At 34.9% G+C, this 17,506-nt stretch overlaps 1 protein-coding gene across 1 annotated transcript; it reads right to left on the bottom strand.

The window, feature by feature from the left end:
• Positions 1 to 9,628: 9,628 nt before the first annotated feature.
• Positions 9,629 to 16,700, bottom strand: LOC122047509 (phragmoplastin DRP1C-like). The gene is made up of 17 exons (XM_042608857.1): positions 16,492 to 16,700; positions 16,335 to 16,398; positions 16,144 to 16,248; positions 15,641 to 15,742; positions 14,047 to 14,097; positions 13,893 to 13,954; positions 13,442 to 13,532; positions 12,973 to 13,037; positions 12,673 to 12,867; positions 12,454 to 12,573; positions 12,302 to 12,372; positions 11,724 to 11,949; positions 11,461 to 11,511; positions 10,973 to 11,213; positions 10,687 to 10,826; positions 10,204 to 10,380; positions 9,629 to 9,892 (listed from the first exon to the last, which is right to left on the bottom strand). The coding sequence occupies exons 1-16, from the start codon at positions 16,621 to 16,623 to the stop codon at positions 10,243 to 10,245; spliced, it is 1,854 nt and encodes a 617-aa protein (XP_042464791.1). The 5' UTR covers positions 16,624 to 16,700; the 3' UTR covers positions 9,629 to 9,892; positions 10,204 to 10,242.
• Between the last annotated feature and the right edge of the window lie 806 nt (positions 16,701 to 17,506).

Below are 17,506 nucleotides of genomic sequence, written 5' to 3'. Positions count from 1 at the left end.
GCTGGGGGGTAATTTGGTTCATATATTGTTATGTTGTACATCGCGCAATGCGCACATGTGCGCAACTACACGGTGTGCAACATTTTTTTTAAATTTTTTTTTTAAACTTACGGTTTAGTCATTTATGATTTTGACTTTAGAGTTTAGGGTATAGTATTGTTAAAATTTAATTTTGAGAATTAATGTACATGTATGCATAGAATGTACATGCAAAATTAAAACACATGCATTGTGAGGTTTCATGAATTTAACAGATAATGATCAAATTAATTAAGCAATAAGTAATGTAATTTTAGAATTATCCATGATATCTTTATAAGATTGTAGCGGTTATGTCATAAATAAGTTCAATCAAATACTTCATTAGATTTTTTATTTTCTCTATTATTATATTGTTCTCTACTTCAATATCTATCAGCAATGTCAGAGCAAGTATATATTTTTCTTTGCTGATGACAAATACCTTCTTCCAATACTCTCTAAGTCAAGTTCCAATTTTTTATAGAGAGCATTATGATTATTGAAATAGTCAGATGGAAACATTTTTCATCTCACGAAAACTCTGGGAGATAATTAAATGAAGCTACGAAGAACCGCCAACGGCTCCTCTAGCATGGACAAATGCTCAACAACAACAATATAAAAAGAATATCAAACAGGATGCAAATGCACTACGATACATCCAGCAAGGATTGAGAAGTCAATTTTTCCTCGCATTTTCAATATTAAAAAAGCTAAGGATGCTTAGGACGTTCTGAACAAAGAATTTCAAGGTTTAGAGAAAATCACTGTCATTAAATTACAAACTCTATGGACAAATTTTGATAATTTGTCCACGAAAGAAACTGAAAGGGTATATAAGTGATCTTTTTTCAAAAATTACTAAGATAGTTAACTTGATTAGAAGTTGCGGTGACACTATTGAAGAAAAGAAAATAGTTGACAAAATTTTAAGGATTTTATCACAAAAATTTTAACATGTTGTTCTTGTCATTCATTGAGGAAACTTGTCTACACGGACTATATATGAACTAATGGGTTCTGTTGAAGTTCATGAGAATAAAATGATTAGATATACAAAGGAACCATTAGAGGAGGCTCTTCAATCCAAAATAAATGTGACAGACAGAAAGAATAATTGATCGAGATGACCAAAATATCAACATTGGAATTCTAATTCAAGAGGTGAATCAAAAGGCAAGGAGTAGAAGAAAAATTAGTTTAGCAATAAAGATTTCAGACGATACCACATATGCAAAAGAGCAATCATGAAAGCAAAGATGGTTGGTTTCACCAATCTAACAATTATGAAGACTCTGACCATCTTTACATCAATTGCCTAAAGAAGTAGAAAAATCAAGCCAATTTCACTGAAGATGATGAATTCTTAGAACAATTATTCTACTGTTGCATGAGTACATAAGAAGATCAAGATACATGGTACCTCGATAGCAAGTGCAGTCGTCATTTGACAAGTATAAAGTCTAGTTTTGTCTATCTGGATGATTCATTTAAATCCAAAGTGAAGCTTGGAGATGGAAAGTATGTGAAGGTGGAAGGCAAAGGTGATATCATCATGAAAACAAAGGGAGGTACTTCTAAACTTATCAAAGATGTGTTTTATGTTCCTGAATTATCTCAAAATTTATTGAGTGTGGGTCGATTGATAGTAAATGGTTATATGTTCACATTTGAAAAGGATAGATGCACAATGAGTGACAAGGAAAAGGAACAAACAATAATGATAGTATCTATGACATCAAATAGAGTATTTCCAATGTGCATGTCTCATAAAGAAAGCTGATTTTTAAAGTCTGCAGTCATAAATGATTCAATGCTTTGGCATATGAGGTATGCGCATTTAAATTATGAGAGCCTTAAATTATTGAATAAAGAGACTATGGCTATTGGGTTACCTTCTATTAACGTAAGTGGGAGAGTTTGTGAAGGATGTGTTTATGGAAAAATTCATAAAATATCATTTCCTAATTTCTCATGGAGAGCTACAAGTCCGCTAGATTATTGCATGCTGATATTTGTGGTCCAACCAAAACTTATTCCTTGAACAATAGAAGATATTTCCTTTTATTTGTCGATGATTATTCAAGGATGATGTGGGTATATTTTCTTGAGAAGAAATCTAAAGCTCTCTCTAAATTTCTTCAATTTATGGCCTATGTTGAAAGACAAAGTGGGCATGTCATTAAAGGCTTGAGAACAAATTGAGGAGAGGAATTTATTTCAAAGCCGTTTTGAAACTACTGCCAAGAAAATGGCATAACAAGGCAACTTACTGTTCGACAAAGTCCTCAATAAATGGCATTGCAACACATAAAAATCATAACATTGTGGAGATGGCTTGAAGCATGTTGAAAGCTAAAAGTTTGCCCAACACCTACTGGCAGAAGTTGTTAATACAGTGGTATATCTTTTGAACAGATCTCCAACTAAGGTTGTCCAACAAATTACACCCTATGAAGCATGGTTCCACTGGAAACCAAAGTTGGTCATTTTAAGATCTTTGATTCTTTGGCTTATTATTACATTCTTCCTCAAAATAGGGAAAAGTTTGATGGAAAAGGAAAGAAATGCACCTTCATTGGTTACATTGATCATTCCAAAGGTTACAGGTTGCATAATCCCAACACCCAAGAGTTGATAATTTCAAGAGATGTAATTTTTGGTGAAGGAAGTACATGGGAATGGGAAGACAAACAGTTCAATTCACATGCAACACCTTCCGAAGACAATGAAGTCACTCATTTAATTTCTCCAAATCAAGAAACTCCAAGTTCTCCATCATCAAGTCATGATTAGTTGGTTTCAAATACAACTGACTCACTGGCAAGAAAGACTCGCTCATTACAAGAAATATATAAAGCATGTGATGTTGCTTTGACTGCTAGTGAGCCCTAAAATTATGAGGATGTTGTTGGAGAAGAAGTTTGGGTACAAGCCATGAACGAAGAAATAAAGATGATTGAAAAAAATAACACTTGGCAGCTCATTGAAAAGCCACCATCCAACGACATTATCGACTTAAAATGGGTCTTTAAGACTAAGTACAACGAAGATGGCTCTATTTAAAAGCATAAGGTTATCATTGTTGCGAAGGGTTATGCTCAACATCCTGGAATTAACTTCGGCAAGACATTTGCACTAGTTATTTGTATGGAAACTATCGTACATTTATGACTCTTGCTGCTCAACTCGAGTTGTTGATATGTCAACTAGATGTTAAATATATTGGATCATAAGAGATCAAAAGGGGGAAGGGGGGGGGGGGGGGGGGGGAATCTCGACGCTTTTAAAACTTTTTCTTTCTTTCATTAAAACTTAGAGTACACAATGGAATAAAAGTGAAACGAGAAAGACAAAAAATAAGTTTATTTTTTTACTTATTCGGAGCCTTTGACGACTCTTACTCCAAGGATTACGATCATCGATCGCGTTCGTTGAGAAATCTACTAAATGATCAGATGATATTATAATGAGTACATTATGCAAGTGAAATTAAGTATACCGACAACAAATGAATACAAGATGAAGTATAGGTTGTTGGAAGCCTCTCGGTGTCGTAGTAATCACAGCTTGCAGAAACACTAAACAAGCATGGTAGAATATCAGAAGACAAAAGTTGTTATTGACTCGGAGCTTAAGGGCTTCTTTTATAGGGTTCATTCCGTCCACTAAAAAGAGGCTCCGTCAATTGAACCGATGCGTCGACTGCATAATCATTCTATCCGTGGGCATATTCTCTGTTCCTTTCTTGTTTACTATGATCCAATCGGTTCGATCAGGGAAATCTCGTTGTTCCGTAGACGGAACATAGTCTTTCCGTTGACTGAACATCTTTTTATCTTTTGTACTCTGTTTCGAATCTTGATTAATTCTGGAAATATATTGATCTGTCGACTGATCACCTTGATCCATCGACGAAACTGCAATTTCCATTTGTGGTCTGGATCGAATCTCACTGCTCTGGTTTTTCAGGGTCCGTCAACTAGACATCATTTTTCGTCGACGAAACGATCCTACAAAAATAGATATAAGATTTATCTTGTAAAACAAAGTTAGAGTATAAACCTACAAAATAAGATTAGTACAAATGTGCATAATGAAGTCTTAGCATCTCACAAGTCATGGATATAAAATATCAAGTTGACACATGAGTATATATTAGAGAATATATACTGAATTGACTCGCTATAAAAATGTTTCATGGATTATTATATAAGTGTCATAAATATTGTCATAGTGACTATTAGTATAAATAGTCCTTAGATCCGAAGTCATTACGATTTCCTATATAAAGAGTTGTGTAATTTGGTATCAACAAATGTCACCTATAACAAGGTGGATTACAAAGTAGATTACTGGATATACAATAAGTTATGTGGATGGATGTGAGTGATGAAGATAGGATCTATCCCTTTCATATGATGGAAGTGATATTTATGGGTCTCTTGATTAAGTAGGACTACTAAAATACATGGTTATGCTCAAATAAGTCAATATAAGATATTGAGCTCATTTGGTTAAGTGAGTCTACTTATTGATCAAGAAACATAAAGATTGATAAAAGGATGATACGATTTATATGCATCATTGATCTAAATATTGAGGATAAAAGGATCAAGTTATACAGTATTTTAGACACAGAAAAGTTAGGTTAGATTTCGACATTCTCATCACTTGGATAGCAATAATGCATTGCTAGATATTACTCATTGCTTATGTATCTTAAATATTATTTTAAAGACATTGTCAACGTTATGAGAACCTATTGGGTCACAAAAATAGAGAACATGTTGATTTAGAAATAGGTTTATTTTAATTTGACTAAAATACTATGACCTTAAAATTAGTGGGTTAATTCAAATGAATCCGGATGAGACTCAAATCAATTCAGATTAGACTCATTGGATTAATGAATTAGATTAATTGGACTATTGGGTTAATGACTTATTAGGTAATAGTTAATCTAATATACTAAATTTAACTCATTAAGAAGATTAATAAAGATTAATTCATCATTAATGGAAGAAGACCAAAAGGTAAAACCCTTGGTATTCATTGAATAAATATAAAAGGGTCTTTTGAGTGAAATTTTGTGAGACTCCTGATCTTCTTCTTCTTCCTCTTCTTCTTCTCTTGGTCGAATCACTAAAGTGGCTAGCATAACAAAGATGGTTTTTCTCCGAAGGCTGAGTTCATGAGACAAACAAATGACGTGTTCATGTGGATACCGAAGATGTGTGGCCACTCTGATCGCATTATGATCCGACAAATCAAAGTTGCTGCTGGGATTATACCATTTACATAAAAAAGGTAACTATTCTATCTTGATAGAGTAGAATAACGTGTATACAATATTCATTTGGATCACTGGAGGGATAATTTTTTCGTTGCGCATGTTATTATTTTTTGCAAAAGATCCCTACATGAAGATAATAAGGATTGTCTTGATCTCAACTTAGAAACCTTCGTTGGTTTCTTCAATTCGATCAACACCCAAGGTGTGTCCCTATTGGGATACGACTTCACCGCACTGTCTCCATTACTTACCTTAACTCACCTGCCAAATATCTGGTATTCCAAACCTATTTGGACTTTCTCTATTCAGTGTATGATCGCCTGGTCCACTAAGACTTTTCCTACAATACTAAATTAGCACAACAATAAATAATAGTAATGTAAAATAGTGTTGATAAACTATACTTAGATTTATCAAAATTCAATGGCCCGGTCGACCACACGTGGTCAACCGGAAACCATTCGGTCACACATAACTTCTCACTACTTAGGGATACCTCCCCCTAGAATTTTCATTTTTACCTAGGGTTACCTCCCCCTATGGTTTTTCTCTTGCCAAGCATCAGGTCACCTTGACATGCTTGGACTTGTTAATCACTTGGTAGACTACTCACCACTTGCAATCACTCAGTAGACTACTCACCACATGTCAATTATCTGGTCAACCTTGACCTGACTAGACTTCACACTTAACTAGGTCAACCTTAACTAAGCTCCATTAAATATATTGTCAAACAAACATCAAAGTCTTGGGAACCAATTGCACTAATAAAATCTACATTTTTAAATGGAGAAATTGAAGAAGTATATGTCAACAACCACAAGTAGGGGTGTCAATTCGGGTGGGTCGGGTCGGGTCGGGTTGATTTTTTTTTTTAACACAACCCGAACCCAAGTTCAACTCGAACCCGAACCCGACCCATATAACCCAAAAATTCGATTCAAAATGACTTTTTTGGGCTATTTTCCCTATAATTCTTCACTTTTATCTCAATACTCCATCATTATCATACAAACATGATATTAATATACATAAAAACATCTAAATTTTTAAAATAAAATTTGATTTAACCCCAAAAAAACCTACAAAACCCTATATTTAAGTCAACCCGGGTCAACCCGAACCCGACCCGACCCAACCCGAAACTTTTTTACGTTCCAACCCTCCAACCCGAACCCGACCAGAACCCGAAAATGCCCAACCCGAACCCAATTTTTTTCGGGTCGACTCGGGTTGGGTCATCGGGTCGGGTTCATTTTTGACATCCCTAACCACAAGGATATATAATTATAGGTCAAGATAATATGGTATACTTACTTCAAAAAGTTTTTTATGGGTTAAAGCAAGCTTCACAAGCATGGAATAACAAAAATTGACAATTTCTTTCAGAAAAATGGATCCTAAAGAAGCCCAAGTGAGTCATCATTATATGTGAAAACAAAAGGTACAACAAATTTTCTTATAGCATGTCTTTATGTTGATGATTTGATATATATGGGAAATAATATCATGATAATTGAAGATTTTAAGAAAGTCATGATGGGCCAATTTGAGATGATAGATCTTTGACATATGAAAAATTTTCTTGGAATGCAAGTGAAGCAAGAGAATGGGAGAATCTTTGTCTCTCAAGAAAAATATGTTGCTGATTTGGTAAAGAAATTCAACATGACTTACTGTAAGACCTCTTATACTCCTATAGTAGTCAATGATAAGCTTTCAAAAAGTGATGGAGCTAAGAAGGTTAATAATGCAAGATCATAGCACTTTTTCAAAATAGAAAATAAAAGCAAACGCAGCAGAAAAGAGAAAGGAAAAAAGGGTAAACGCTAACATAAGTAATTTTATACTTGGTTTGGAGCCTTTGACGACTCCTACTCCAAGGTCCATACTCGTTGAGTGCTTTCGTTAGGTAATCACTATAATATCAAAAGGATTACAAGAATTTAAGTACAATGTATATAAACAAAAATATTATCGACAACAAGTACATAAAAAGCTTGAGTATCGGTTGTTGGAGTATCCTTTCGGTGTCGTAGGAGTCTTCTCAGAGCAATGCACAAGAACAAAAGTCATTTGAATTGATCTCTTGAAGTTGCTGGTCGAAGCCTCTTTTTATAACCCCATTCGGGTGCCTAGATGGCTAGATCCATCCTCGAACGCTTTGAGTGTGCTGATGTGGATGCACCTCATCGAAAGTCTATACCGCAAACTTTACCTCCGGGCACCTGGACCATGGCATATGCCTACCAAAAAATGATCACCACCTCAGCTAGTTGCCTCCTACCACACCCAGGTTGTTCGAGCGCCTGGAGCATCTCTGGGCGCCCGAACCTCCGGGACCCTAGACAAGGTCCGAGCGCCTGGAGCTTCTTTTTTCATCCATTTTATAACTTTGATTCCCTGCAAAACACATTAAGCAACAAAAATTACCCTGTAAAACAGAGTTAGCATATTAAAAATATGAACAATTTATGACTTAGATCCTGTCTTTTAAAGATTAGGATCTAGTCATATCTCAGCTTAGATTTTTCAAATGGCTCTAAGCTGGACTGCGCCTATAGTCCCATTGGAACTTGTCCTCACTGGATTTCTTTCTATCAGTGATTTATCTCACTTACCATTTGTAGTCTCTTGACTTACCTCTTGACCCACTAAGTCTTCTGCCAAAATCGCACATTCGGATTTCAACCAATCGTCAAGAATTGAACATCCCGATTGGATTTTAGCCAACTGTTAGGTCCCACAGACCCAGCCAGTTGGACTTCCTGTCAAAATCGCACATCTATACTTCAACCTTATGTTAGGTCCTATAAACTCATCAATTCCTTGCACACTGGGTAAAGAGATTAGATAACAATACATCTAACTTTAACCTATTTATCATACATTAAAATCTAATTATTAGTGTAACTTACACCAACAAATGAAACCATCTACATAAAACTTGTTGGATCATTCATTTATCTCACAAATACAAGACCAAGCATTATATATGTTGTTGGCGTTGTCTCAAGATTTTTGAGTGAACCTAGTAAATTTCATCTTGTTGTAGCTAAACATATCTTAGATATGTGCAAGGAACTAAGAATTATGGACTAATATTTGAAGCTGAAAAAGATAGTGAACTGTATGATTTTTCTGATAACGATTGGGCAGGTTTAATAAATGATCCTAAGAGTACATCGGGCTATATTTTCTTCATAGGAACAAAACTTATTTCTTGGTCATCAAAAAAGAAAAATACTATATGGCTATGTCTTCTACTGACGGTGAGTATATATCAGCATGTTGAATAACATGTGAAGTCTGGTTAAGGAAAATTCTCAAGAATATGAAGCAAGGACAATTTGCGCCAACCATACTCATATGTGATAATATGTCTACTATTGCAATGACCAAGAACCTTGTTTTTCATAGTCGCATAAAGCACATCGAATTACAATATCACTTCATCATAGAGTTAGAAAGTAAAAGAGAAATTAAATTAGCTTTCTGCAAATTTAAAGATTAAGTAATCGATATTTTCACAATGCCACATTTGACCGAAAAATTTCTCTACTTGTGTGAAAAACTTGGAGTATTAGATCTCTCAAAATTAAGAGTGTTAAAAGTTAATTTTGAGAATTAATACACACGCATGCATATAATTAAAATGGATACATGTATTGGGAGGTTTCATGAATTTAATAATTAAAATGGATACATGTATTGGAAGGTTTCATCGGTGGTAAAAAAGGGAGGTATTTATCTCGACTTTGTCGAGATTCAAACCTCAGACTTCATTGGTGACAACACCTCATGTGCTAGCCATTAGACCCATCCGAGAGGATTGTATTGAGAGGTTTCATCGATCTAATAGATGATGACCAAATTAATTAAGCAATAACTAATATAATTCTAAACTATCCATAATGCCTTTATAAAAAAAAAATGTAGAACCGTCATATCAACGGTCCCTTTAGAGTCGATCCTACGGATATTGAGGGAGGTAAATCCATAATACCTTTATAAGATTATATTGATTATGCCACAAATAAGTTCAATCAAAATTTTTTTGTTTTCTCAATAGTTATATTATTCACTGCTTCAATATCTATCACGTATTAAGTGTATTTTTTTTTAAAAAAAAACTATATTAAGTGGAACATTCCTTCACAAGAATGTTACCCTGAGCACCAATTATAGTTTTTTTTAAACAGACGGTTTAAAATTTAAGATTAAAGTTTAAATGTAGAGTTTGAGTTATAATATTTAAGTTAGAGAAAAAAACCAAAAAAAAAACATGCTCGCTATAAATTTCATTTCCAATTTCGTAAAAATTTTAAAAATTTATGTATTGCACTAAATTAAATCAATGAGAATTTATTTGGTTGGACAGTTATCATAAGCACTATGCATTAAAGTCTAACACAAACATTTATCTAATACACGTTTTCTTCATCTGTCGTCTTTGCATTCTCCTTCATGTCCCATCACATCTAGTGCATTCATGAGGTGCAGCTATGCAGCAATATCTCCACGTACGGTCAGATGTCAACGCCACAGAGGGTGAAGAGGAACGATGGACCAAGACTGCAAAGGAAAGAATGTAGGAGTTTTATTTGAAAACAAAAATTAGGGTAAAAATAACTAACCACAAAGTTTGCCTGAGCTTTTGTTGGATATCAAGCATATTAAAGAAGTAAATGAAAAAAAAAGAAAAAAAAAACAAAGGAGTGAGTCAGTAGTCTTCCTATCTGCCTTTGAAGATGATCCAACCAAACAGGATGCAAAAAGAACAATTAAAGTAGATGAATAAGCAGTGACCTGCAGCTAGTGGCGATGGTATAGAGAAAATGCATGATAGAATCAAGGAATGTAATTTTGTGGAAGTGGATTCTCACCTTTGCTTTTACTCGTTTGTGTGGCATCTGATGTTTAGTTTAGTTTAGTTTGTCATTCCATGCAACAGAATCAATCTCATGTCTAGCTGACTTATAGAGCTCTAGTCGCTTCGCTATGGCATTCCTCTTCTCCATGAGGGATGGGTCTTCATCCAACATAGCACTAAGTTGTTTCTTCTGCAAGGCAGAAATGAATAACGTCCAACTGAATCAGTATGGGAATTTGTATGGATCTAAAGGTCCAAGTAAAATGCATTCGAGAGGAGCTAAAGAGAAGGACTCTTTTGGGCCGTAGTTCTTCTGTTATGGAGAGGTTATCTTTTATCTTAGCAAGTTCATAAAGATCATATATACCTAGTAGTGTTAGCGGAAACCTTATTGCATAACTACATGATAAGTAGGCATCATTTTAATGCATCTCAAGGCTTTCATGAGTGACTGAAATTAAAAATCACAAGATGAGTGTGGTAACTGAAGACACACCTCCCTACTCCCGACATGGGCATAGAATTGATTAAGCAGTGACCTCTTTGCTTCTCGAACTTGACAATGAACAATAGCCTTCGGGATAGTATTCCTCAGGGTGTCACATACCATGGCGACGTACGCATTAACATTGGAGCCTGAAAATCAGATGATGTGCATCTCAAGTGGCCATTATGAAGAAAAGGAAATAATCTTGAGCATTAATTTAACTGGGATAAAGAAAACAGTAGGCAGATATTATCCAAGTGAATGCAAACTTTACAACCAGGAGTTTTCAACTTACCAATCCTCCTTAAATGGCTATCACCGTATCTATCTGGTGCTTGAGAATTTGGCGTGGAGCCAGGAGCTTGACCTTTGTCAGGTTCCTGAGAAAGTTTCCTGAAGAACTCCACTGTAAGGTAGGTGGACTCCATTTCTACAAGACGAAGAACTGTTTTACGGCCTTCATCCCGAAATCTTTCCAAGGCTTCATTTGATGCAGCTGCTATGTCTGACTGGAGAGTTGGAAAACGCTTCAATTCCTACCGATAGGAAAGCAGCCACCGCTTCATCACAATTAACCAAACAACAAAAGCTATGGCGCCGCAGAGAAAGTTCAGTACATGAAAAGACATCTAGCGAACTTGTAGGAAAATGCTATATGATGATTAATGGACATGATAATGAAGAAGCATTTAGGCACAACTTGAGCTTCTAGATAAACAAGAACCAGAAAGCATGTATAACGTAAATTATATGCTTCCGAACTTTTACCAGAAGGATGCTTACCTCTGTCTCACCAATTGACTTCCGAACAAGTTCCTTCAGGACAAAGTGCACCTGGAAATTATAGTGAGCGCAATTTGCTTAGGCTATAGCTAAATGAAAATTAACAAATTAGTTTGCATAGTTGATCTACATCGATATCCAGACAAAAATTAAAAAAATACATACTTGGAGAGCAATTGCATCACACAATAAGCAAAAATGAAACGTTCATAGAAGCATAGCAATGATATCAAAAGAATAGGAGAGTGGGCAAAGAGATTTACAGCATCAACAGATGCCTCTGCAGGACCTCTGAAATAGCCAAGAGAACTATCTATCAGCCTTCTATATCCTTGTTCAGGAGCAATCAAATGGGGCTGATAACCATCTGCCTCTGATATAACCTTTTTAACATTCTGCAGAGACAAGTGCCTATCAAAAGGGAGTTTTTTTAAAGCTGCAGGTAGTTGGTTGTCGAAGACACCATATATCCGATCTCCACCAGGTCGTCTAGAACAAAAAAAAATAATGAAAATCATAACAAGTCAAGCTTGCCATATATTTGCCACATTAAAGGAAGTTCTCTGTCAATATGATTTTAGCAAAAAATAGGTCAAACAAATTTTACCAAAAAAGGGAATAAAAGGTAAAATCACAACTGCTACCAGTTTAAGAAAGGACCAGTACTCCGACAATACAGCTGTGCCAAAAATACATACAATTTTTTTCTTTACACAGACAATAGGCTGGATGATTGCTTGGCAAACCAGTAAGATAATTGTATGATCTTGGACCAGTATCATTACTTAAAGAATATTTAACTGTGCCATCAACATAAGAAAATCAAGTGAAAACAGTTTACCCTCCATCCAAATGTTCTTTGAAAATTCGATCGAATGCACGGCACATCTCCAATATTGTGTAAAGTTGTGCCTGCATATTCGAAACCATGCAAGAACATTAAGTGGGTTAAAAGATTATGCACAAAAAAAAGTATAGTGTTATGTATCTTACTCCTCCATCAGCCCCAATAGGCCTGCCAAGCCGATCCAACTCAGCTTCAAGCTCATCAATTGTTTTGTTAATTAAAGATATTATACTAGGTATTCGTTGTCTGATCACACTCTCCAAATGCTAGAAAAGAGAAATGATTGATTATTTCCAATATCAAAAGTTACCAACAAAATGGGAAAAGCACAAGAGAGCTAAAATGAGAATGGAGAAAGGATCCACCTTGGATAGTAGTTTTGCAAGATACTCAGAACCCATTTTATGTGATAGATGTCCATAATCAGGGCTAGTAGCAAAATACTCCTGTTCCTTCCGCCGTGCAGCAATCATGTCAACATTCTTGTTGATATCAGCTTGTGAGCGGTTGACAATTCCTACCCAAGGATGTTGCAGCCGATATGATCTTCCTTCCAGTACCTAGAATAACAAAAACAAAGGTAAGTTTTCAAAGGCAGGGTTGCTCTATAAGATATAATGTTCACAAATTTTACATCATAGATTCATTAGTGATGTATAGCTTACATCAAGAGCATTAGTACCCTTGTCCATAAGATCAAGCTTTGTTACAACACCAAAAGTTCGCTCACCTGGATCAATGAACAAAAAACTTACATTCATTGTTTATATGTATACATGTAATCTAAAGGCCTAGGTGAGCTCTATCTTCAAAAAGTTAAATCGAGAATGACAAGCTTACATATTTAAAATTTATAATTATTAATCTCTCAAGTAATATATTCTACATTATTATGTTATACTTTATTACTATTATAATGTGCTATTCATAATCACCAAATAAATTCTGATTATCTGTATCTCCATGAATAATTTAGTTGTCACTAAAACAAACAAGTTTTTACATTTTTAAAATTCATGAAAAGTGAAATTTTCATGTTCTCCAATCCGTAGAAATAAATAAATAAATTTTTTGCGAACCAACAGACCCCAAACATCCAGTGAATTTCACTAAGTAAATATAAGTAATCTCTACCCGTAGGATCCACCTCCCTTGCAAGTTTGATGGCGTCTGAGGTAGCAATATCTTGGTTAGCAGGAGAAATGGCCAGAATGATACAATTGGGCTACAATTATGAAAAAAAAAAATCAGCATCAAAATAAGCAAGTTAATGTAATAGTTCCAATAGAATTTGAAAAATACTAAAGGCTTCCTTGAAAGAGGACACCAAACATGGATTTTCTATGGAAGCAATCACACCTTGTGCAAAGTGGGAAATGACCTTTCAGTTTGTATATTAAGAAGGCAGGTCAGCTGGAAGAGTCATGTTGGGTTGGGTACATAATCTTGGTGCCTAAGGTTATATAGATATGTAAAATAGAACCAGAAACCTAACTATTTGTTGTTTGATTGAACTCAAGATTCATTGCACATAATTAATTCGCATAACATTGGAAAAGCAGAAATCTAGAGGCATTTTGTTAACCTTTTCAACATAAGACCGAACCATATCTTCAATATCTCTCACGATGGATTCGGGTTGCCCCTCTGCATAAAAAAGAAGATTCGGAAATTTCCTCAGAATAGAATAATATTGTTTGCTGAACTACAGTTGATAACTTTTAGGTTTAGATCATTACCTACAGCAACCTTGGTCAACCCAGGAAGATCTATGAGTGTTAAATTAACAACTGCAGAAAAGCAATGTGATCAAACAAAATGATCTGGAAGATACTGATTTTTGTGCAAGAATCAGAACATCCATGTATAACAAAAGATATGAAAGGACACCATAAAAGATATAATATCTTGCATAGAATCTCAAGAAGTTCTTGCATAATTGGAAATATAACAAACAAAAGATAATATTTCCATAATTTTATTACAATAAATATGTGGATCTTACATGTGATGCATGCTTATCTGTATCAGTTTTATTTATATGCATGTGGAATGAGTGTTTTCATGAGGGTACATAAACATAAATGATAAGTACAACATATCTAGTGCAGCCACCATCTTTCCCAATCAATCATATTAATGAAGTTCTAATTCAAGCTTTATTCATTTTTGATAATCAAATCCTATTTGCAATTTTAAACAGCATCAAGTGTGATATTTTATCAGTATTTCTAGTCTTCATATGGTAGCATAAAAGTAAAGAAACTCGTGCAATCAGCATCACATGATATAGAAAGTAACTTCAGATACTCTTGTGTCAAAAACTAACCTTTGTTTCAACATTTACATAAAATAATTCAGCTAATTTTAATAAAAAAATGCAGACCGTAACAATGCAATGTAAATATCACTACTATGTGTATCACCTTTGAAGGTATTGTAGGCTTCAGAAAACAAGAGTTTCTACAAATTGGCAGAGTTAAGGCACTGGCTAAGTTAATACATGCAGGTGATCAGATGATTAGCAGATAACTTTATCTCATCCAACTGATCAAGACCGTATTGTGCCTCTATGATCAAAGCTCACCTTCTAGATGAATTCCCCTAATAAGCCATAGAATGATGTCGTATAGCGGCTATTTTTGGCTCACTTCTGTGGTACCCAATAGAATGGCCACTCTAGCAAGTTTTTTAAATGCCTTCAGTACCACCATAGTTAGTCAGCCATTGAGTGAGAGAAAAGATGAAAGAAAACAGAACTGGAGGAGAAAGAAAATAGACATTTCAAAGAAAGACTGCAACGAAAGTGAGAGGAATCTTCTCTTCCTTTCCCTCAAAATTGATACATCCAAATTGGACTGGAAGTATCATCACAGCTGCCTCATCTTGCCTACCTTTGCCACGATCTTGGACATGGCCCCTGACTCTTAGTTCACTTGTCATCTTTCCATTTATCATCCACTCACATGATTTTATTTTTACAAACAAACACTAACTAGTCAAGTATGAATCCTCATGGTTCCTCAGTTGTAGTTGTATTTCCTTGCCTTGGTGCATTCATTTCATCTCAAATCCATGTAAAGGCATGCAAAAAAACATATCATCTTCTAGAATGTAGTTTTTCCTTATGATTTGGTTACCCTCACCATGTAAGTGATTTATAAATTGACTGAGAACAACAGGTAACATTTACAAGATTCATCTTCCTCTTGTGGGAACTTATGGAAAAGAGGAAAATAAATAAACGGTAAAGAACAAATTTATATATTAACATCTGTAAACAACAGTTCCTTGAATGAAAACCTAAGCAAAAACCATTGCAAGCATACTAACCATGTGGTGAGTAAATGCTCAAATGGATTGGAACATTGGATATTTGTTTTGTTTTTCCAGTAATCCGATCAGTTTCATCTGCAATCTCCTTCCTAACAGCAGCTGTATATTTTAAAAATTCAGACAGGCTGATTAATCATGGTTGCTCGTACAAATAGATTTAAGAAAAATAATTAAAGCAAAAAATTAGAAGGCAAAATCAGAATCCTCTCACTGTACTTGAAAGTACTATAAAGGGTGGTGTCAATTCATCAAAATTGTTCAATTTAAAAGAAAGAGGAAGTGAATATTTCATCCATCTACCAAGCAAGTACAATCAAAGAATCACTGCAAATATGCAAGGTCTTTCCGCATAGAAAAAAATATGAGAAAAATCTAAACGTGAAAAAGTACTATCACAAAAACGAAGAGTTCATTACAAGATGTAATGCGCATAAATTGAGCTACTAATATTATTCAGAAGAACAGAGAAAAAGTAAATGAGTTAGTGAATCCGATCGTACCAAAGTCAGTATACTTCCTCCTAGGAGCATGAAGAAACTCTGCGTATTCGGACCCGCTCTCAGTCTTGTGAAGCTGCAACACCAACGGCCTCCTGGTCACAATACCTGATCCAAACGCACAGATCTCAAACTGTCACCCAAGGAATAAGAAGACTAACGCGGATCGGAACAGATCCTCCTTGAGTAATTACCAGATCCACGAGGCAAGAAGTCCCTTCCCACGATGCTCTCTAGCACGGACGACTTCCCCGAACTCTGAGATCACGATGACAAAGTCCAAAAATTGGGCGGATTCAAGAAATAAAAAAGCTGGAAATGGACTAGAAACGAGGGGAGACGTATTGTTACCTGACCACCAACGACGGCGACGGAGGGAAGGGCTTCCCAGAGAGATCCGCCATCACCGCCGTAATCGCCGAGGACGGTGCACGCCCTCTGAATCCGGTTCACAAGCCCGATCAGGCTCTCCATGGTCGCCATTGCAGTGGAGGAGCACGGCGACGACTGCAGCGAGATTCGCGAGAGGGAAATTAAAAAAGGAAAAAAGAAAAAAAACGGTTTTCGAGGTGTTCTCCACTATGTCGCCATTTAAACAAGTGAGGGTCGGGCGATTCAGTTGGATGGATCCTTGCCGTCCATTACATCAAGTTCCATGGGACCTCCGTCAAAATGGACGGACAGGATCGGTGTAGTTCGAACTGAACCATCGAAGATTCGAAGTAACCACTCAATGAAGAGCTCGATAGACCTCCACCACCCACTTTCCTTGCTTCCTTTTGCTTTTTTTTTTTTTTAAAAAAAAATTAAATTTAGTTTTAAAAATTAAATCTTTTTTTTTTTTTTTGTCGTTAGCACAACCAACTTTATTAAATATCTGAAAATCTTATCATAATTAGGACATAATCATTATTTTTAAAATATGCCATATTTTTTAAAAATACAATACTAAATAACTAAAACTGGTTCTTTAAAATTAATTCTTTCCTAATTTTTAGGATCATTATTAAGGATATATAAATAATATCATATTTTATAAGATAATTATATATTTTTTCATATATTTTTATATTTAATTTTTAAAAATGATTTCTTTCTATATTAATGATTAATTATATTTTTAAAATAACATGTATTAATTAAACACCTTATATTTATTTTCTAGCGGTCAGATTCTAACTGTTGAAATTTACCATTTCAAAAATATCGGACTCATATTTTTATTCTTCTCATTAACTTGAATCTCACTCACATATTAATATCATTAATATGAATGTGGATGTTTCAATGCTAATCATTTAACATAAACTTCTTTAAATATTTGATAATTAATAATCGAGCCAACAGAACAACTTATACGTAAAAA

Source organism: Zingiber officinale, chromosome 2B (assembly GCF_018446385.1).
Source record: "Zingiber officinale cultivar Zhangliang chromosome 2B, Zo_v1.1, whole genome shotgun sequence".
Lineage (NCBI taxonomy): Eukaryota > Viridiplantae > Streptophyta > Magnoliopsida > Zingiberales > Zingiberaceae > Zingiber > Zingiber officinale.
Note: the sequence above shows the minus strand (reverse complement) of the source record. Positions and strands in the feature narration are given on the sequence as shown.